The 23,240-nt window shown below is 36.1% G+C and overlaps 1 protein-coding gene across 1 annotated transcript; it reads left to right on the top strand.

The window, feature by feature from the left end:
* Positions 1–19,027: 19,027 nt before the first annotated feature.
* Positions 19,028–19,762, top strand: LOC144442107 (uncharacterized). Its single transcript, XM_078131376.1, has one exon. It carries the CDS (start codon positions 19,028–19,030, stop codon positions 19,760–19,762), a length of 735 nt encoding a protein of 244 aa, XP_077987502.1.
* Positions 19,763–23,240: the final 3,478 nt, after the last annotated feature.

Raw genomic sequence — 23,240 nt, 5'->3', positions numbered from 1 at the left:
TCGGTTCCGACAATGTCCATGTTCTGGTCTTCAGTTCAGCCATTGTAATTAGTTACAAACACAAGTATCAAATTAAATAATAAACGCAATGCCTTCACACAAATACATCCCCCATTGTAGTAGTAGTGGGGAAAAATAAATGCCTTTAAATACATCAATGTGGTGGCAGCGGTGGGATCGAGTCCCCACCATTGATTCTGTCCCGTTTCACGTCGAACGGCATTTTAACCCTGTTTTCAAATATTTGAACAGAAAAAGAGTCATCATTTAAAGAAACGAAATTGGGGGAATCACTTTAAAAAAACGGAATGGGGGGGGGGGAGGTCGCCTTTTACGCAATATACTGGGCTTGATTTCCCCTGCTCCCCCTGTAGTTACTGAAGGCTTCCTATTAAGGAAGCCATTGACAACCCGACCTATTTCTTATGCTTGGGTTCGGGGGCTATGACCTACATCCTACGAATTCTCGGTATCCGCAATAGCATTTTACCGCACGTACACAGTTACACGCTAAAAGCACAAGCTGGTCGACTTATTTTCACGCACACTTTTTAAAGTAAATGAATGTGTAGCGCGAAGCAGAAGCTGTTCCCGTGGTAACACCCATAAAATGTAGTAAAAACAATAAATGTAATACTAAGCATAAATGTAGTAGGAATAACCAGATAGTTATACCTATGACAGTTCTTTTGCATATCTCTGTTTTCACTGTTCATAAATAGCCCGGGCTGTGCGGCTACTTAGGAAGAACGGACAAATAGTTATCGTATAGATGGTTGACTTTTCCATCAATCAAATTACATAGAACAGCGAAAATGAGTAGATCGGCCTATTCTTTAGGGGACCGACATTATTTGCTGTCATGAAAATGTTTGAGTGATACCCCTTACCCCCAATCTGATTAACATATGATGTGGTGAAAGCGGCTAAATGCTTTATTTACCTCTATTTCCATCGTTTCGTATCGTTTGTTTTGTTCCGGGTGATCGACGCCTTCCCACCAAGGCGAAGGCGGCGATCACCCGAAACCCAAAAACATTTGCCAATATATACGTAATACTGCCACCAACCACAAAGAAATCCAGAACGCCTTCCTAAATGTTTGCTATGGTGGTGATGTTCGTCTGTGAATACAATCTACGCTATAAACTCGGGCAAAATTGTTCTTGGCTACAAAATTAGCTAATATGCCATTGAACTAGAATTGTATTTAAGCATCTGTTCACTGGCAGCCCGGGACCGGCAGGTACTAAGGAGGGTTGTGGGTGAGGGTATTTAGGAATTCTCATGAAAGTTAAACTCCAGGATTAAAAGAAAAAGTTTGAAATTTCTTAATCAAATGAGAAAGATTGGTCCCATTTTGACTAAGACTACATAGTAGGTGACCCCATCTTAGACCAGCCAAACCAATCTACATTTATACATGCTTGATGGTGGTGGAACAGGACCCATCGTGATGTCGCTCCGCCCTCACCGGTCTGCTCTATGTACGTGAAAGGGGTTGACCGACGTGTGAGGGCGCCCTGTCACTGCGTACCTTACGTACTACACACATGTAAAAAATGATGTGATAAATTCATCCAGGGAAGAACAGGACACATGGAAAAGCGTAATACACAAAAATGAAAAATAAAGCCAAAAACATGTGAACCTTAAACTCATAAACGGAGCACAAGATATAGTAGTGGTAGTACAATTTATTTAGAAATTGTCATAAAAACTTTCTCTGTAGATATCATGACATTCAATAAGACATGAACACATTTTAGTCAGAAGTACATCTAACACAATTTATAAAATAACAGAATCTCTTTATATATGTAAGATACTGAACACAATGCCGACTATATTTACAATAAAACAGAAGTTTCATTTATATATTTACAGTCTTATATTTACTGAAAAATTCCATAATGAGAAGTACAATCACAAAAGTTAATGATAATCTTATATTATTTACACAAAAAATAAACAAAAACATTAAAATGATAAATCACGGAAAACTCAATTTTATACGACATATTATTTCTACACATAAATACATTTCGTTATTTTGTTTCATTTATATACAAATTCTGAGTAATATGTCCTGGACTGAAATTTAAGCAAGAAAAGATTATTTTTAGTTGAAATTTGGGACATTTTGTCATACCAAATTGTCTATGAAATAACTATGGCATACTATGATAGAACTTCATGACAGACAAGTGAAAGTGTGGCGTACTCGGTTGGGGGGTGGGGGTGGGGGGGGGGGTATTTGCATGAGTGCTTGCAGTGTTCTCTGTGTCCATACTTTCGCGAGTGCAAGTGCAGCAGAAAACACTTACAAGAATGCGTGTAAAAACCCCTGAGTACCCACACTGGAACTCACATGGCATGGGGTTCTGTTATTATTACATATGTTTATCTGAAACGGAAAATTTCCATAAAAAGTCATAAAAAACATACAACGCAATCACACAATTTCACGTGTAGCAAACGATTGCGTCCTCTGTTTTCGGTATTGCACTGCAGTGAAAATACCACTAGTGCGCATGCACCACTGCAAGACATCTCTGGTACGTGTCTAATAATATACCTTAAAGGAGCACAAGCTGAGTTTGTCAGTTTTTCAATATTAATTTTTACTGCATATTCAACAGTCACTCTTAGTGTTCTACATCCTGAAGCATACCTAACTATTACTTGCAATTGACTGAACTCAAACCTGGTATGAAGGTAATACTTTAGAAATGATGCAACGATATAATTTTTGTATGCATACAAATGTTCATCAGGCAACCCCTACAATGCAATCAACTGTTCTAACAATGCTAGACAACACTTTCAATAGTTTAACCAAGGTTTCAAGTACTTTCACTTGACTAAATAATTGCAAACTCAGCTTGTGCCACTTTGAGCACGTTAATTTCTATGATTTGTAACTATTTACAGGAAAAGTCATAAAGACTTCTTTGACATGATATACTCTCTATTGTTAGGTGACAACGTGATAAGACGAAGAAAAGAAATTGTCTTTTCTTAAAACCTTGACATTGGCTATGATTTGGTATTCACTGTCCTAAGTTATTTATACAAGGTTTTCAAAAGATTGGATTTGAATTACAAGCAGAAGCAACTACAGCTAAAATGATGACGGCTTGGTGTTCCACTCATGGGACATTATGTTTTTGACACAGAGCAAGACATATTTCAACTCTAGACTAACAATAACAGAGACACAATAAACACAGCAGGATCCTTTACCCAATCACATTGAACACTGATAAGCATTGCTATTCTTTTACAGTGCAGTAAAAACAGGTTTCTAATGAAAACATTACATGTGGATTTTGATTTTAATGGCTGCAATTGTTTATTTTCTAACTAAGAATCAACATTTCAACTTGACTACTTCTACATCCCAACTGTGCATGGCACCTATATAATTGTTTGTTTTGCATTAGAAGTTGTCTGAGGGTGTGTATTAAATGTCATGTTGCATGAGTGAAACACCAAGCCTACATCATTTTAGCTGTAATTAAAGCATCACAATTTTCAGGCTTAAGTTCATTCGTTAATTCCTGTTATTTTCAATCTTATAATTTCAATGAATCAAACTTTAAAATAAACAATTTCTCAAAATTTGAAATCTGCAAATAGTCTCTTTCGGTCAAACCTGAAGTTAGATGATATGTGAAGAAATAAAATATATAAAGATGGTGAAAAATATTGGGGGGGGGAGGAATTTCTTTATGACTGGGGTGAGGAGGGGTGGGTGGGAAGGGGAGGCAAGATAATTGTGAGATTTCTATGGTACAGGTGGATTGGTACCACCTCTTGCTGTGTTCTGTAAACTATACTGTGATGTGAGATCACTATGGAACAGGTGGGTTGGTACCACCTCTCTCTGTGTTTCGTAAACTACGCTATGATGTTAGATCACTATGGAACAGTTGGGTTGGTACCACTTCTCTCTGTGTTCTGTAAACTATACTGTGATGTGAGATCGCTATGGTACAGGTGGGTTGGTCCCACCTCTCTCTGTGTTCTGTAAACTATGCTGTGATGTGAGATCACTATGGTACAGGTGGGTTGGTCCCACCTCTCTCTGTGTTCTGTAAACTATGCTGTGATGTGAGCGCTATGGTACAGGTGGGTTGCTCCCACCTCTTGCTGTGTTCTGTAAACTACGCTGTGATGCAATGAGTTTGGACCTGGATTCTGACTGAGTAGTGAGGCTGGCCTTGATGGTGGAGGATAGATAGAACCAGCTTCTGATTCTTCTTGTACCTATTAGAAAATAATATTCATCATATTAATGTTAATGTTTGGGTTTTTATTTGACAAATACAAAAAAGATAAGAGTATACATATCAAAGAAAGAATAATCAGGCTGTGTGTGTGTAGGTGTATGTATGTATGTATGTATGTATGTATGTATGTATGTATGTATGTATGTATGTATGTATGTATGTATGTATGTATGTATGTATGTATGTATGTATGTATGTATATCTGTCTCTGTCTGTCTGTCTGTCTGTCTGTCTGTCTGTACGTACGTACGTATGTATGTGTGTATGTATGTGTCAAATGTATCATTGTGTGTGTGTGTGTGTGTGTGTGTGAAAGTGAGTACTTGATTACCTAAGTGTAGATGAATATTTTCTACTGATAATTGGTAACATTATTCAACAAAAAAAACAAAAAAACAAACAAATCATTCCTCATTTCTCTACTTTGCATTGATTTATGTAATATATCTGTTTACCTGTTCAGCTGTCTGGAATGGTTGTATCAGATATGATAATAATGAAATGAGGACAATTGAGTAAAATGTAGTATGGATAAGCAGACCTCAAAATGAACATAACAAAGACTTACTTTATATAAGGAACAATCGCACAATGTCACACAAGCTCAACAAGCGAACTTTGTTTGTTTAAGGGGGGAGGGGTCTGGCGTCAGTGTAATTGCTGAGATTCATGTTTGCTCTTCAAACCAAATTTCGAAAACTTTCACGACGCCTTCAATGATGTATTTACTACTGAGATGGTGATAAAATTAACTTCTAATATCAGATACAGCGCTGGGTATTTGGTAGTATCTTGATGTGTTTACCATCATGTTTTACATTGCATCGATCATAGTGGTGTGACTGCTAAAGTTTTCATCGTGGTTTAAGTCATGTATAAATATGTGATTCACACTTGTGAATGTTCGTTGGGGGGGGGGGGGGGTGTCCTGAATGAACTTTTGAATGAATTGAGCTTGTGCAATATTGTGCTATCATCTCTAACGGGTAGTAAAAAAGAACATGCAGAGAACAAAGGTGAGGTTGATTTTATCTCAGCAGCATTTTATTTAGACTGTAAGATACGTCATGCCGATGTGTGAGGGCGCCCTGTCACGGCGTACCTTACAGACTACACTTTATTATGTTTAGGAACCCTCAAGAGTCATTTTCTCTAATTCTGTATCACACAACTTCTCTCAGGGATGATCACACAATTTACCACAGGCTCAATAAACGAACTTTGTTCTTTTAGGACAAAACCCCTCCCCTAAATGAATGCGACATCGACATTTTATATATGATGTAAACCATGGTGAAAATTGTAGTGGTAACACCACTATGATCGGTATAATGTAAAAAACATGGTAAGCATATTAGTGCTACCCAGATACCCAGCAAAGTTTTTTTTATATCTGATTCAGTAGAAAATTTGAATTTACTTATCAACATTGCAGATATGAAAATTCATTAAATTGTGGTTGTGAAAGCTTGGTCCACATAATATTCAGATTAAGTGTGGGAAACTTCAAAACAATATTGAAATTAATTACATTTTGTCAAATTCTATCGATTTTGGTCATGAAATTATTGGCGGGAAAACTTTTGGAGGGAAAAATTTACAAATATTCAAATTCATTAAAACATTTGAGTGTGGAAAAATATTCAAATTAGTTAAATTTTTGCGAAAAATTCTATTAATTTCGCCTGGGAAAACTGCATAAAAGATTCTGGCACTCACCTTTGGACACTGTATAATAATACTAAGTTGTCCATCTGTTGATGTAGCAAGGACCTTGGCATTGGGAATAACACGTGTATCTAACTTCAAACCAACAAATTTATCTTTGACTTCTGATATCATGACAGTAGTAGATAATATGGGGGTGCTAGAACAGTTTGCAAATTATAAGGTTTGTATGTGGAAAATTGCGTTGGTGACCCCAGGAGAGTAAAATATGGTCCCATGTGAAGCTACCTCAGGAATGGGCAAGTATAAGCTAGAGTACCAAACATTTTTTGGTACCAACTGATTCCAAAGTTTCTTATAGCCATCTTTTATTTATTTTAATGGTGTGATAATGAATAGTATGATTAGTTATCAAAATGAAAACACCACCAGTGCATTTGAAAATACACATGGAGTAACACTTACTCAATGCTATTTCCATCTTCTCTACAGTTTCATAATTTCTGTAAAACACATTCTTATATTACAAGAAGGTATTAGTGCTTTTTATTTGAATCATTATTACAAACCAAGGTTATAAATCCTGGTTTATCAATTTTGGTGTGTTTATCCACTTTATAAAAACTATCATTTCTTTTTAAATTAAACAGAAACAATAGATTATCTGATGATGTTTTAATGGCAGTTTCTATTATGTAAATGATAAAAAAAAAACTTTATATATTGCAGCATATGATAAAGTATGTGATTGAAAAATCATGTTTTATTCTTCATTATACTACGGCAACCGAGGAGGCTCATGCTATCACGTATCAATTTTGATTTTAAAAACGAAAAAAGGAAGAGATTTCAGCCTTTCTGTTCATTTAGCTGTCAATTTCGCCGGTAAAAATGTGAGTTCTAAGCATATTTGTTCTAGCGAGGTGGATTTTTGACTGATCTGAAGTCAATTTATGGCATTTTTTCAGGATATGAAAATTATAATCGTACGTATAGTACTTGATCAGTCTCAACCCTTGGGGGTTATTTCCATATGTGACCATTTCGGGAGGGGGGGGGGCAGTGTTTGGTTGTTCGTTGGTTTGTTGTCGTTTACTCATGTATGTATCTACTCATTTGTCAGTTTATTTTGTTTGTTTGTTTGTTTACTTGTTTGTTTGTTTTTGTTTGTTTACTTGTATGTTTATTTTGTTTTGTTCATATTTGTAAACAGAACTAAATGAGCCTGGGCACCCTGTGGTCGGACAAGCAGTTGAGTTTGAAATAATGATAAATTGATTACATGTCGAGTATTTTTGTTCCAACTCTCTCAACTTTTGAGCGTAAATTTACATGAACTATTTCCGCGGGATGACTCCATTTTGTAAAAGTAGTGCTACTTGTGTGCGCCTGCTGGATATAAAAAAAAAATCGTTCGAAGTACATGAATAGACACAATAATAAATCCATTTCAATACTGATTTCAGTGATCAAGAAATAACATGTTGTATGTAGCTTGAATTATAATAAGATGAAGTTGTTGTTGTTGTTGTTGTTGTTGTTGTTGTTGTTGTTGTTGTATACGAAATTGTATACTTCATAATGGTATGAGCCTCTGGTATGAGCCACACTGCCCCAGTTGATCATTATCACATGCAGTGTCCTAATCAGTAAACAGAGTCATTAGATGTGGGATCCTGTGCTGTTTATACTTTGAAAAATTACCGACACTGATTATGTTGTATGTCTTTGCTTGAAACTTGTCCCATTCTTCATTGCCACACTTTGGACTGGGACGTTTGGGATAACCTTGACGACCTTGGGGGTCAGTGAACAGTGTCAAAGGTAGGTTAAGTTTCGTTCTAAACACACTCCACATCCAATGTACATGTACATAAATTTAAAGTACCTTACTTTCCCTTTTTTACAACAACACCCCCCCCCCCTTCAATGATTGGGTAGAGCATCATAAATGAATTTGTTTTCTGTGTGAATTAAAGGTTAATGATTTGAAAATAATTGTGTTTTAAACATTTAGAAGGTCTGAAGCTTATTCTGACAAACATGGGATTTAGTTTATTGTCATTTTATCTAGAAAATGTATGAAATGTACGAAATAACACAGTTCGCTAACAATCGTTTGTACGTGTGAGAAATGTCGCAACCTGACCACATCAAAGACCGGCACGAATTGCAATCTTTTATTGACGTCGCGTGGCCGAATCAAACCACGCTAAATCAGTTTAGTCAAAATCGAACATGACTGGCCCAAAACAAATGAAAACCAGATGTAAACTGAGCGCCTCCAGTAAGGGAACCACCAATTATTAAAATTAAACTAAAAAAAACTATGGTATAAACAAATTTGTGTTGCTGAGGAGAAATATGAACTTGGTATACACCATGATAATTTTATTTCTGAACGATGTATACGTGTGAACCATGGTTAACCTCAAATGAATCTTCGAAGAGCATGAAGTGAACTGTAAGTTCACGTAATGTGTTCGATCCGGTAACGAAGCTGAAAAAAAGGTTTCAGTTTGAGTGAGATCATAGGATTGGTTTGTAACTAAACCACTCTTTTATGTTATGTTGTTGTTGTTGTTGTTGTTGTTGTTGTTGTCGTCGTCGTCGTCGTCGCCACCATCGTTGTTGTTGTTGTTGTTGTGTATGTAGAGAAATAAGTTACAGTATGCAAAAATCGTAGCTTTCTTTTAATTGAAACAATTTCCTATTCTTTTATATTTTTCATTTTGTGTGGGTCACAGTACAACTCAAGGCAAATTATATAATCTTATATTGAGTGCAAAAATCGTAGCTTTCTTTTAATTGAAACAATTTCCTATTCTTTTATATATTTCTTTTTGTGTGGGTCAGTACAACTCAAGGCAAACCCCCAGGTTTACAAATGTATGTATGTATGTATGTATGTATGAATGTATGTATGTATGACTATGTATGTATGTGGTGGTGGTATAATGTGTGTATGTGTGTGTGTGTGTGGGGGGGGGGGTGTTGTTAAATTATTGAGCAAAATATAATTGTACATGCCCAAATTTGCAATACAAACATTGTACTTTAATAAATTATTCCAAAATGAAATACTAGTGTATCAGGATGCATTTATTTAAATCATGAATTTATGGGATCAAAATTGTATGAATGCATGTAGAATATTTCATTTTGGTCAACTTATATCCACATCATGAAGCACATTATTTTTGTGATCAATCCAAAACCCTTTATTTTGTACAATTCTGTGAGATGCAAAACAAAACAGACTCATACCCCGTCCCCCAATAAAATATATGGACTCATACCTCCCACCCCAAATTTAAATTATGTTCTAGTCAAATTGTGTCAGCTTTTAATTCAGGTATAGCTTTCGTCTAACAAATGTACATAATTAATATCAATGCCATCAACTAGCAGCTATGCAATAATTTTTACCTCCTGTTATAATTTTGAACGTTTTTTCTTCTATTTTTGAGCCTTTTGAGTTTTCGATGTTTATTCTGAACCAAACAACACAATTCCAGTAGTAGATGAAATTACGCTGAAAAATAGCTATAGTTATGCTGGCAAGTCTTTATTACTGACACGACCCTCAACGAAGGGAAGGAAGGGACGACTCACTCCGTATGCAAGCAGGACTAGGGTTAGACTTAGGGGCAACATCAAAAGTTCAATATAATATATCTAATTTAATTGCTTAAGTTAGGTCCCAGACCCCCCCCCCCACCCCCCCCATCTAACTTAACTGACCTAAAATTGAAAATCGTTTCAGACTCATACTGTATACTAGTACTTCCACTTTCAAACAACGTACCTATATACTACTGAATTATAAATAAAAACAAAACCATTTTAACCGCATACCGTTGATAAATCGGACCGAGTGTACGCAGTGTTAGGGTGGGTGACCTTTTTTTGTTTCTCATCTCCAGTGGAATAGTCAGGCGGGGCGGGCAAGCGAAATAAAAAAAGGGGGGGGGGGCAAGGAAAAACAATCTGTATTTTTTCAGTTCTATTCTCTGTCCTTTCTGTCAGTCTCTCTACAACTTCTTTTCTCTTCTCTTCTCTTCTCTTCTATTTATTGAATTCCTTGTTACAGGTCTCTTTCCTTCATTTTAGCAAGGTTGACAAGTCCCTAGAACAACTTTGTAAGAAGATGAATACTTATCATCCTGATGGGTGTATATCTGTAGCCAGAAACTATTGTATGATTTTATCAGGAGTACTATTACACTTCGTCCTATTAATCAAAGTGGCATTGACATCGCTAATTTGAACTTTAGTATGTAACTTTTTGAGGAATGCAGTATGACTTTTACCAATTTTAAGCATAATTTTGAAAATGATAGAAATATTCTGAGCTGTTATTACATTGTAGCAAAATGTACCACACGGCGGCATTAAATTCGAGCCCTGTCCCTCATCAAACCTCAACGACTTCAGCCATGAAAGACACATGCTGCTCCGACGTAACAAAGGGGGTGGGGGTGGGGATAAAATTCCATTCACAATAACAGTTCCCAGTAAGCTGTTTTTTTTTGAAAATTGTGTACTACACATTACACCTTAGAAAAAGAAAGCAATTAAGATTATGTATTTTAAGTCATTTCTACAGAGTATATTATATATTGTTTAGAAAGATTGGACAGCCAGGTAGTCACAATTTTTAATCTGAATATCAATGAATAGCAGTGCTCAAATTTATAATTCTCTTTTTTCAGACAAGGACAAAGAACAACTTCAAAATAAGTCATAGTGAACATATGATAATGATTGAATAAAAACTTTGAGAAATCCTAATCTTGTAACCACAATTGTTTCATTTGTAGAACTGTTAGTATACTGCTGTGTTTTAACATCATTCCCTCTTCAAATTCATGACGAGGAAAAACCAACATTTTGAAGAAAAAAATCACTGACTTTAAAAAGTACCAAATGTGAACGAAAAACGATACAGTCAAACAAACTTTGAAATGATTTATTTTTTATTGATTACCGTTACTGGCTGTGTATCATGATTTGGTCCTGCGATATCAAATGACAGCATTAGTTACATACTGTAAACTTGTGATACTAGAAGCTGACATAAGGTGTCCTTGAAACTCAGAAATCGTCAACTAAAACTATCAACGTCAAGGTTAGGATGCTTTGTAAATACCACTGTAATTATTTTCTGATTTGCACAACAAGTTCATTCTTCATGACTGACCGGGTGCACATGCATCGGCCGTCTATATGGCCGCATTGATCCAGTCAGTGCCCAACATTCACATATGTGCCACTGTCAACATCATGCAACATGAGCTTTTTCGGAATCAAAATACACATGTACTCATTTTGTTTCCATTAATCTAACCCATCAACAAATGAAAATCACAACCTGTCCAATAAATCTGGTTTACTTAGGCTTCAGAGCTAGCTGTGGCAGATATATGTTCCGATTTCCGGTAGCAAGTTCAGTGTTTCGAACACGTCAGTGAGTAGGTCAGAGGTCGCGACAGTGATTGTAGACAAAACATGTGACGAGAGACGTCCATTTTGACGTCTCATCTACTCCCTCTAATCAAAGTTGACCTTTTTGTGGCATTTTTTATGTTAACAATAGAACTGTGTGTTGTCACTGTATCTTATATGAGTGACAACAAAACTTTCCCTCACGGAGTCAGTATACTTCTTGTGGGATTGACGTCAGGGCCTGGCCCTGGACTTCGATAATTTTGATGTTTGCCGTAAAATGAATGTGCCAAAGCGGCGCAAGGTGGGGAAATTATTCCGTCATTTGTAATTTTAGAGGGGCCAATGTTGCAAGGTCGCGGCCTCGGCAGAACATACACTGGTCTAAGACGTCATGAGGAACGTTTGATGTTCATTCGAACCTTACAGTCTTGCTGTGTTGAACTCAAGGGTCGAGTCGGTCGGAAATAAAAAAAATTTTTTTTGTCTGATGTCGGAGCTGGAAATTAGAGTCGGTCGGGAGATGAGAAACATAAAAAGGGCCGCCCTTATAGGTAAAAGCATCCTTGAAATCGTACTAAATTTGCTAAGTATGACGTTAAATCGTTTTTGAAGGTTGAGAAATTAATTTGGCCAAACCCCCCCCCACCCCCAAACTAAAGCAATTAAGTTTTTTGTAAACATCGATCTTTTGACGTCGCCCCTTAGAGTGAGTATGTTCGATTTTATGCCAAGTAAAGGCGTAATTTAGCTGAAAACCCACTCAACTTTGCAATTTAGATGTGAATCGCTTCTATTTGCGTTTACATTGTAGGAGTCGTAGGATTTGGTTCATGCCGAGTTCAATGTCACAAACACAGAAGAAGAAGCCCCAAAATCACAGCAAACGCTACCTACTACAATATATACTGTCAACATGATCGCGTCATGGACGCCATCTTGCCATATTACACTCATGGTTCACGCATTTGTCTTCATTACATTCTCTCACGGAATTGAACTTCGTAAAGGTATAACTCAATTGAAATTTAGACACTAGAGCCAAAGGGAAGATCTAAAAAATATATAGTATTTGTATACTCACCAAACGTTTTCGGATTTGGTCTATTCGAACAGCTAATTTGTGCCCGGGCAGACTAGATGCTATATAAAACCATTGACAGTGACCAGCAGCTGAGGGCAGCCTTCCGAGTTTACTCAAATTAATATAGGTAATTATATTAATTCATATTGTCTTAACACTTTAAAGTACACCAACAAATTTTATAGAACAAATGTATTTTCTTATGTTTGATGAATACACTAATTTTTATTGAAATTGAAGTATGGAGTCTTAAGATATTGCTTAATTATTTGATTTTATTAATATGCAAATTTCTCTAATTAAACATTAACCGATCTGGCTCAAAACCTAATCAGGTCTAGCTATTAAACTAAAGATTATATATTCCAAATTTCATTACAATTGAGCCAGCCGAATTTTAGAAAATGATGACAGAGACAGACAGACAGACAGACAGACAGACAGACAGACATTCGTATTTTAATACCTCCCGTACCCTTACGGGAGGTAACAACGCCAAACCACATGTATTTTAGAGCCAACTGAGCAAGCTCAAAGTTCCACCAAAGCCAAATTGAGTAAGTTATTACTAAAATTTGATATAAAATTATAGCGAGTAATTTACAAACAGGGCTAAACCATTTGGTATCGGGTGTGGCATGGAAGATATTGTGACACATTTCCTGGACTCTCTAAAATCACACGAGGTCGTTCAGCTCAAACCCCCTAAGATACGATATGCAGTGTAAGCATATAATGTACTTGGCTTATTGATCCCGATCGGGATAGTTGTGACTAATTTGACTCTTTGTACCATTGTTTTTTGTTGGTTTAATTTATGCCAAACAGCCCTCACAACTACTAACTAATGGTATCAAAATAGTGATAGAGGAAACCTACTTAAGTTAAATGTAAGTAGGTAAAAAAAGTTTACTTGAGGTAGATTTTTTAAAGACATTTGATCTTGTTAAACACGATATTTTATTGCTGAAGTTGTGAGAAAATGTATTATTGTTCATTTTTACAAGGGTACGGGAGGTATTAAAAGGGGAATGTGTGTCTGTGTGTGTCTGTGTGTCTGTGTGTCTGTCTGTCTGTCTGTCTGTCTGTCTGTGTCATCATTTTCTAAAAATCGGCAGATTACATTGTAATGAAATGTGGGATATATAATCTTTAGGGTAATAGCTAGACCTGATTAGGTTTTGAGCCAGATCTGTTGATGTTTAATTAGAGAAATTTGCATATTAATGAAATCAAGTAATTACGCAATATCTTAAGACTGCATACTTCAATTTCAATATAATTTAGTATATTCGTTAAACATAACAACATACATTTGTCCTATAAAATTCGTTGATATATCTTACAGCGTTAATGAATAATTTGCATAATTATTATTTTGGTAATTAGGCTATATCTTAAGAATACATACTTCAATTTCAATATAATTTAGCACATACGTTGACCACAAAAAACGCATATGTCCTATCAAGTTTGTTTATGTACCTTAGTGTTAATGAATAATTTGCATAATTAATCATATTTGGTAATTAGGCTATATCTTAAGAATATCAAGATACTTCAATTTCAATATAATTCAGTACACACGTTAAACATAACAATCGCATATGTCCTGTAAAGCTTGTTGGTGTACCTTTCAGTGTTAATGAATAATTTGCATAACTAATGATTCTTGGTAATTAGGCTATATCTTACGACTGCATATTTCAATTTCAATACAATTCAGTACATACATTAACCATAACAAATTGTGTATGTCCTATAAAGTTAGTTGATGTACTTTACAGTGTTAATGAATAATTTGCATAATTAATGATTTTCGGTAATTAGGCTATATCTTAAGACTGCATACTTCAATTTCAATACAATTTAGTACATACGTTAACCATAACAAAGCGGGTATGTCCTATAAAATCTTTTATATAGCTTAGTTTTATTAATGAATTTAGGTTACTAGGTTGTATCTTACAAATGCAAGCTTCAAATTTCGTATAATATGATACGTACATCAACCATAATAATACGCACCTGTCCTATGAAGTTTGTTGCTACACTTTTTCCTTTAATGAGTATTTTGAATAATGAACGATATTCAGTAATTAAGCAGTATCATACACTCTTACATACATTAACCTAAGAAAGCACGCTTGTCCAAAAAACAAAGCCTGTTACCATAGTTTTTTTTAGTTTAATGAGTTATTTGCATAATTAGTGATTCCCTTACGGGAGGCTTTCAGTTTAAATCTGGTATATCATAGCTTGAAAACAACTCTGTCTGTACCGTTTATTGGAATCCTAGCCTAGACGATTCTCTTCCTGTTTGAGTTGGCGTGGCACAGAGGTCAATTTTGGCGTACTTTTTCTGCTTTTTATAAACGATTTCCGCCTAATTCATATATTTTATGTACATGTACATTGATGATACAGCAGCACAGGCAATTAGTCCTGATGTTCCATGAAATTGAAAGTAATCTCAACCATGATATGACTTAAAATTTATAACACATTGATGCGAAGGTAATAGCATGTGTATTAATTCTCAGAAAACCTAGGTGATGGTCATATGAACATCTCAGAAAAAAGCGAGAACCTATAATTTCATCGATATTAGATGTGAAAAGTAAATATAAAGTCTAAAGAGTAAACGGAACTATTTTTAATCAGTAAGGCCTACTAAAAAATGTTGTGGTTTCGATTACGCTCAATTATGTGGGGTGATCATGAATAGGTGGGGTAGGTAGATTTTTTTATTTTATTTTTATTTATATTTTTTAATGAGTGTCTAGTTCAGGTTTTCCATTATTTTCCAAATGGTCTCTGTGTGTTATTGGTTTCTTCCTATCAGATGTGCAGCCATTGCAGATTGGAAGAAGTTTTATTTCGTGTTTTTTAAAGGTTGATGTCAGTTTCCGTATCAACTATTTCTCGTGAGACTTCACTATTTTTGCGATTTTATTTTTTTTCTCGAATACATAAAAAAAAGCTAGGTGGGGTTGGGTAACCGGAACAAAAAGAATTACATTAAGGCTTAATAGTTAATTACATTATTTTTCAGGTACTGTCAGGTGAAACGGAAGATGAGGCTATATCTGGAACTATCCGTCTTGATATGTCTTCTTGTCATTGCTTGTCGAGGCGACAAGACAGACCGAAGTCGTTGTCACCCTATGGATGAAGTGACGTATGAAACCATCATACAACTGACAAAGGGAACATTTAGGATGCCGGTGCATGAAAGTAGTCGTCTCCAAAGAGCTGTCGTTGTGCGATACTGGCGTGGGAAAGATTCAAGATCAGAAGAGAGGGTGGTTCTGAAGTTCTTTTCTATCGAAAGAAGCGCGTACTACAAATAAAAGATATAGGCAAAGCTGTAAGCAAAGAATATCACGCCAGCAAGGGACTGGGGCACGGAAACTTAATATTAAATTGAGTAGAACATTTACAAGTGTGAACGAGAAGAAGATCCAGAAAATTCTGAATGAAAAAACTGTAAACCAAAGGTTATTCGGGAGATTCCGAAACCAACCTATAATGAAACCAATAAAAACTCGTGCAGTACAGGTTCGACATCAGATCGACCTCATTGATATGCAAAAATATGCCGGTAGATTTATATTCCTAGAACCACTAATGGACAAAGACAGCCGTGCATTATCAAACTGTTTATTCTCCATATATCAGCAACACGGTCCACCACGAGTTCTACAATGTGATCGTGGGTCAGAATTGAAGGTGCGGTAAAGAAACTGGCGTCAAAAATGTCTATAAAAATAGTTAGTAGTAGACCATATCATCCCCAGTCGCAAGGAAAAGTCGAAAGAAGTCACAGATCCCTTCGATCAAAAATAGCATATGATCTAACAATGATGGGTGATAAAGGCGTTAACTGGGTGAAGCAAATAGGACAGTACAATCGTTTGCTCAACGACGATCCAAGAGAGTGGGGTTATCAAACGCCATTTGAAGTATATTATGGCAGGAAATACAAAGGCGATAAGGCGAATAAATCAAGTGAGCGGGTAAGAAACGAGAGAACAACTATCTCGCATCATGCCGAATACGAGCGATTATACACAATACCAAAGAACAGTAAAATTGAGAAGAAAAAGAGCAGCTAACTCAACACTCAAGTCGCAAAATGCAATAATCAAACGATCGAGTGAGAAATGCAAAAAGCAACAGTAGAAAGAGAACGATCATGGAAAAAGAGTCAGAAATAATAGTAATAAATATTTTATAGTAAAGACACATGAAGATTTCTTGACGTCATTTACGGAAAATGGTGTAACGTTAAGGTATGATCCAGAACCAGATGGCAATTGTCAGTTTGCTGCTGTGGCAGAGCAACTTATGACGATTGGATTATTTCGTTCGTCTGACAGTCTTAGAAAAGACGTCGTCGATTTTATCCGTGCAAACCCATTTAATTCTGATGGCCTCCACTTATATCATTTTATTAACATTCCATGGTTTCAATACCTCTCTCAGATGTCTCGAATTGGTGCATACGGTGATCACATAACACTCATGGCAATGTCAAGTATGTTTAATGTACAGTTTATTGTTTTGTCAAGTTTAGGACAAAATGCTACAACACTAGTGTCAGCAAGTGGCACTTATAATGCAGACTTGCCTGTCTTAACAATCGGACACTTTGCAGAAGGTGATGGTGAACACTGTCAGCCTTGATATTTCATCCGAGATGCTAGCTGACATTCTTACGGAAATAAATATCCACTATCCTGCTCATGGTGACTTGGCTCAAGAAAGACCACTGACTCAGTCAATGACAAATAATGAAGAAGGCCAAGAAAAATCAGCAGAAGAAAGTGGTTGTAATAATAATAATACAACTGCAGAGGAACACGAAAGTAACCTGTTAGATACTGGATATGGCCTGAATGCTGAACAACAACAACAACAACAACAACAACAACAACAACAACAACAACAACAACCACCACCACCACCACCACCACCACCACCACCACCACCACCACCAAATGATGCTGAATATAACAGACCAGCACATCCCTTCACACTATTGGAGGACATAATTAAACAATCACACTATCAACACAAATATGTCATCACGTACCCGTCTGAGAGATGTCCGCAAATTTTTCAAGGGTGTCGTCGATAAAGAACCTCTTGTCATGATTTACATTCGGCCAGGCATTGTCCAAAACATGCCTCACATAGAAGAAGTAAGTATCCGAAGACTTGTTCACGACGCTGGCAGTGGAAGTGGGCTTATCCAAGCCATACGCGAGAAGTTCATCAATCCAAAATGGATACACGCATGGCTACGACTGCAAGAGGCAAAACTGGGCTGGTTCTTTATCACTTACATTTTTTTGACGCAAGAAATGATGAATACGTAATCAAACAGATGAATGAAATAGTTCAACTTATTGTGTTTATATTGATCGATGATTTTGTGGCATTTACACTAAATTCGTGTTGTTCAAAAAGGTTGCTATAGGTTCACATTTGTTAACTTAATTTACTCCAGTTACTCCAATTTTTGATAATATTGTTCAACGTTTTTGTGCTAATGTACACTTTCAAGATGTTCAGAAGAATAGTTCAGTATTCCTATGTTAACTTAAGTTGTGTGTTAAATACGTGTTAGTTGGTAAATTAGGTTATTTGATAGATGGTATATTAGTCACCATAGCAATCGTTAGGATATATTTCCAAGAAAAACACACTATGGTGGATAATTTGAATCATAATAAACAATCAGTGGATAAATGAAAGTGTATAACAATTAATGCAATAAAGTAAATTCAATGATTGTTTTCTAACAAATTTATCCATTTCTTGAATGTTATTTCCTCTAATGTGCGAGTGAGCGACCGAGTAAGAATTTTTTTGTGTGTGGCGAATGCTACATCTCTTGTGAGCAACTGATTGGATGGCTGAGTGAGTGAGCCAGCCAAGCAATTAAGCAAGCATATAACGAAATAATATATCCATATTAGATATCTAATTTGACCATAGTGCGAGAAAAGGAGGCAATTACTTTACTGCTGTATGGCGCCCTCATACGGTGATGTTGAGAGAGTACAGAGTGACAGGGTTGGTGCACAATTCATTTGATTAGCACAAAACAAAGTTGCAACCAATGCTTTTGTTCTGTTTTCAAGAAGTACAAGGAAAACATTTTAAGTCTACATCTTTCCATATTGCCTTAAAAATGACTTCATAACAAGACAGATATTTGAATGAAAATATATTGCAATTTACTTACTGCGTAAACTGAGATCATTGAATATCATTCCAGAAGACAATGGGCGTATGGGTAGTAACAGCTTTTGAAAAACGCTCTGTATAAAATCGCTAAAATTACCATTGCAAGCCCAGTAAATCATCCCAAAGTACAGCAAGATGAAATGTAATGATTGTGGCCAGTCAGGAGGAGTACGTCTAAATTTGCCAAGGAGACCTTGACCTTTGCAAGAAATGTGAGGCGAGGCGGTTCCCAGCTCCAAGTTCAAGTTCAAGTAAGCACCAAGACAAAGACAAGATGGCCGACCGAGAAGAACAAAGCCAGTTTTCCCAGATCTTGTCAACGCTAGCATCACTGAGTGACAAGATTGAAAAAATACCAAGCGTAGAAAGGAAGCTTAATGACCTACAGGCATCCGTCGAAATATTAGTACTTTCTATGTACAAGGAACGAATGGAAAACATTGAGGCAGAAAACAAAAGCTTGACAGAACAACTAGTATCCATAAACGACAACCTAACCACAACACAACAAGAACTGTGGGATCTACAACAGTACACAAGGCGAAACAACTTAGAGATACACGGTGTCCCAGAGCAGCCTGACAAAGATACCGACTCTCTGGTAGTAAAAGTCGCCAATTCAGCCGGCATCCACATCTCAACGGGCGACATTGGCATCAGTCACCGTTTACCGTCCAGAACACATGCACACCCACACCCAAGACCAGCTCCAATAATCGTCAAGTTTACCAGAAGAACCATCCGGAATAACATATATTCTGCCCGAAATCACATCAAGAACAAATCTACAAGAGACATGAACATTGACAACCACACTGATACCAGAATCTATATCAACGAGAACCTGAGTCCCGCCAACAAACAACTTTTCTACAAAGCAAACGAAAAGAAGAAGTCTCTACAATGGAAATTTATTTGGACCATGAACGGAAACATATTGGTGAGAAAGAACGAAGAAAGTAGAGCAATCAGGATAACCTCAGTGAACGACATTCAAGGTCTGCTTTAGCAAAGCAGTATGCTCATTAACTTGTATATTTGTAAATACCATTTTAAATAGACTTCTGTAAATAATGGTTTCTATGTACACTCAGCCATCAACTGTAAATTACAACTGTAAAGCAATAATTGAGACATTTTCATAAACTATGGGTTCTGGAGAGTAAATTCCATTATTCATGATCACCACCTATAATTAGTACTTGCAATTTCAGAGAAACATCAAGTTGATTTTATGCTTTATAGGGTATCTCTGGTATAGGCTATTGCATCACGAGAGTCATCAGAAATACTGTATTCAAGTTGCCTGCTTGCCTGTACTCTGTGTAATAAAAGCTCTTATGGATATTCACAGCGTAACTTGAAAACATTTCTGCTGGCTTTCATGGTGCAATATCCCATGGCAAACATATCTATAAATGCACAAGAATAAATTGATGTTTCTTGGCCATAGTTTATGGAAATGACTTAATTTACTGGAGTGGTGTTCCCCTTTAATTATTTTGCCAAGGTTTTTGAATCAAATACTGACATGAAATCTCACAAATTGCCAAAGGAAAGACAATGGAATGTTCATACTGAAAGTGAATGAAAAGACACGGAGAAGGCAAAGGTGCTACAGTTACCTCTTTTGGCAGAAAATCTGCCTTTTTATTTCAAATTGAAAAGGAGCAGATGAAGAGGTATACAAATGCAGGAGTTGAGACTAGGACCCTGTGTGACTCTGTCAAGTCTTGTACCTACTGTGATGTTACAATAAGACTAGAGGACCTAGAAAGGTATTTCTCATTTGGTTTACTGCTATACTGTGATAAAGTTGAAATAGTAGTTGAATAGTTTTGTATTTGTCTGCTCAATGAATTTAGGGGAATCCGTGTTCAGTAAAGTGTGAAAAGTAATGATGATTGAGATGGGTTGTTTTGTAATCAAATGATTAAAGCGGAATGCCACTCCAGGAAATATAGATTTTTCATTGAATATGGGATCTAAAGAGTTATATCATGATTTTACATTGACTACCATTACTTGTTATTTCAGAGAAACATCAATTTGATCTTGTGCCTGTATAGGGTATCTTTTATATGGGCTATTGCATCATGGGAGTCTGCAAATAATGTATTTAATGTTTGAACACTGAATATTCATGATAGTTGTTTTACACTGAATTGTATAGCATATTTGTACTCATGAATATTTGGTATGCAACAATTGAACAATTAAATGCATTCTGAAAGCTGACTTCCATAATGCAATAGCCCATAGTAAAGACACTCTCTAAATGCACAAGATCAACTTGATGTTTCTCAGAAATTGCAAGTAATTGGAGTAGGTGATATAAACTCATGAAATAACTCTCCAGAAATCTGATGGTGGTTCGATGAAGAACATCTTTCAGGTTGTCAATGAGAAAGAAACAAACAGCTGTGAATATACTGTGGTGTGGAATTTGTTCATGACAAAAGATTCTGACAAGACTCTACCAAAGTAGATGTTGATACACTGAAAGACTCTGAGTTGAAGTAGCTCTACTTCATGTACATACAGATAAACTTAAATTTTCAATATTTTTCATAAAATGGCTCATTTCTTCTCAATGAATGCTTTCTTCAGAGGAAAGAGAATATTAGTATGGATAGTGGGAGATAATGAGTACCTCTGAAGATATATGGCTTATCAGGTCCCAATGGTACACTTTATTCATATGATTTATTCATTTGTTTGGGACTGGGGAGAAAAGCATAAATTGCTTAGTACTGTAACTAACGTGTCGGAGAAGAAACACATCGATAATACACTTATTTATTTTTTTCAGGTTTGTTCCGTATTTGTGGTGGTCACACAGCAGAAAAAAATATTAAAGGGGAACACCACTTCAAGAAATAAAGACATTAATTTGGGTTCTTGAAAGTCATTTCATGATTTAACACCACATAAATATGTTGTGATTGCCAAGAAACACCAAGTTGAAACTTCTTTCACCGCCATTGTTCTCACAGTGCCTCATAGGTGTGAGCAGATTACATGTACTCTTAATATCCTTGACGCAGTCGTATAGGACTAACTTTAGTGTTTATTACATTCACAATAGGGAAAAAAATGAATAAATTCAATTTGGTATTTCTTGGCAATTTCACAAAATTTATGTGATGTTAAATCATGAAATGGTTTTATGATATGCCTGTAGATCATGGAGTAGAGTTCTCCCTACTTTGAAGAATGAATTTGAAAGGGGTTATTTTTATATCTCCTGATAGGCAAATACTTTTATCATGGTGCCTTTCAACAAAACATGAGGCAACGATGAATCCAGGTAGTAGGCCTGCAGTAGTCAGTAGGACAAAAGAGAAAATCAAAGTAGATCATCACAACGATGAATCCAGGTAGTAGGCTGGATGGGGGGTGGGTGGAGTTTTGTGTCAGTGCCAGTTATGGATAGGTAAAACAAGTGCCTTGAGGAGTGCAAACGTGTACATGTATGGAAAGCCACAGTTGTGTTAAGTCTAAAGAAAACAATACATTGACTATATGATGTGAACATATCTTTATATGATGTAAACAATTCATTATATGATGCGAGTACATCATTATGTGTGACAGTTACGGACATGGGTTTACAAGTATATTAACTCCATTTATAATATTGTACTTGCTAATTAGCTGAATTAATCAATATTAATAGTTCAATCTCAGAGATATCCTAGAACGTTTGGTTACTAAAACATGAATATTTTGTATGTCCGTGAATAGACAATCACACTTCTCATAGGGTTCCTATCTTAAGAGCTTTATACATGTGAAACAATGGATTTTGGTTAGCAATTTACCAGATACACTTAAAGTTACTAAAAATGTAACATGTAAAATTAACTATGCAGTGTGCGGTATTATGCTTTGAGAATAGAGTGTTTATTGTCAACAGATGGGGGGAGGGTCATTGTGTTTTTTTATTTGTCAGAGGGGGGGGGGGGTTGGATTGTTTTGTGGATGAATTGCAGGGGAGTCACTAGGAGGTACAGCATGAACAAATAGTCACCGGCCCACCCCCGGCCATAAAAACTGATCGCTCCCTAAAGGAGGATTTGTATAGACAGGCAGAAGACAAGGATTAATATTCATATTATGTGTACTTATTTTAAGGAGCATACCATTAATTATATTTTCTTACTGGTTTACTTCCAGGTATTGTGAAATATTAACTAACATTACTTTATGTATTTATTGTAGCAGGTGGGAAAGTGAAGAGGTATAACAAAAACTTCCATCACTTGCAGGCCTTACAGATTTGGACACAACACTGGCTTCCATCAATGTTTATTTGCAGAATTACCATAGTCAGTCATTTGTAGGAAACCATGCGGATAAGTGCTGTAAGGTCTGTCCTTAAATTACTGAGCAGAGATATTGCCATTTTGTTTGTTTACCCTTTTTTCCCAGAAAATCCTTTAATTTTGTTTGTTTGTTTGTTTGTTTGTTTGTTTGTTTATTTG

This window comes from Glandiceps talaboti, chromosome 11 (assembly GCF_964340395.1).
Source record: "Glandiceps talaboti chromosome 11, keGlaTala1.1, whole genome shotgun sequence".
NCBI lineage: Eukaryota > Metazoa > Hemichordata > Enteropneusta > Spengelidae > Glandiceps > Glandiceps talaboti.
Note: the sequence above shows the minus strand (reverse complement) of the source record. Positions and strands in the feature narration are given on the sequence as shown.

Coding starts and splice junctions, on each gene's coding strand:
- LOC144442107 (XM_078131376.1), top strand. CDS start 19,028: ATGGCCGACCGAGAAGAACAAAGCCAGTTTTCCCAGATCTTGTCAACG.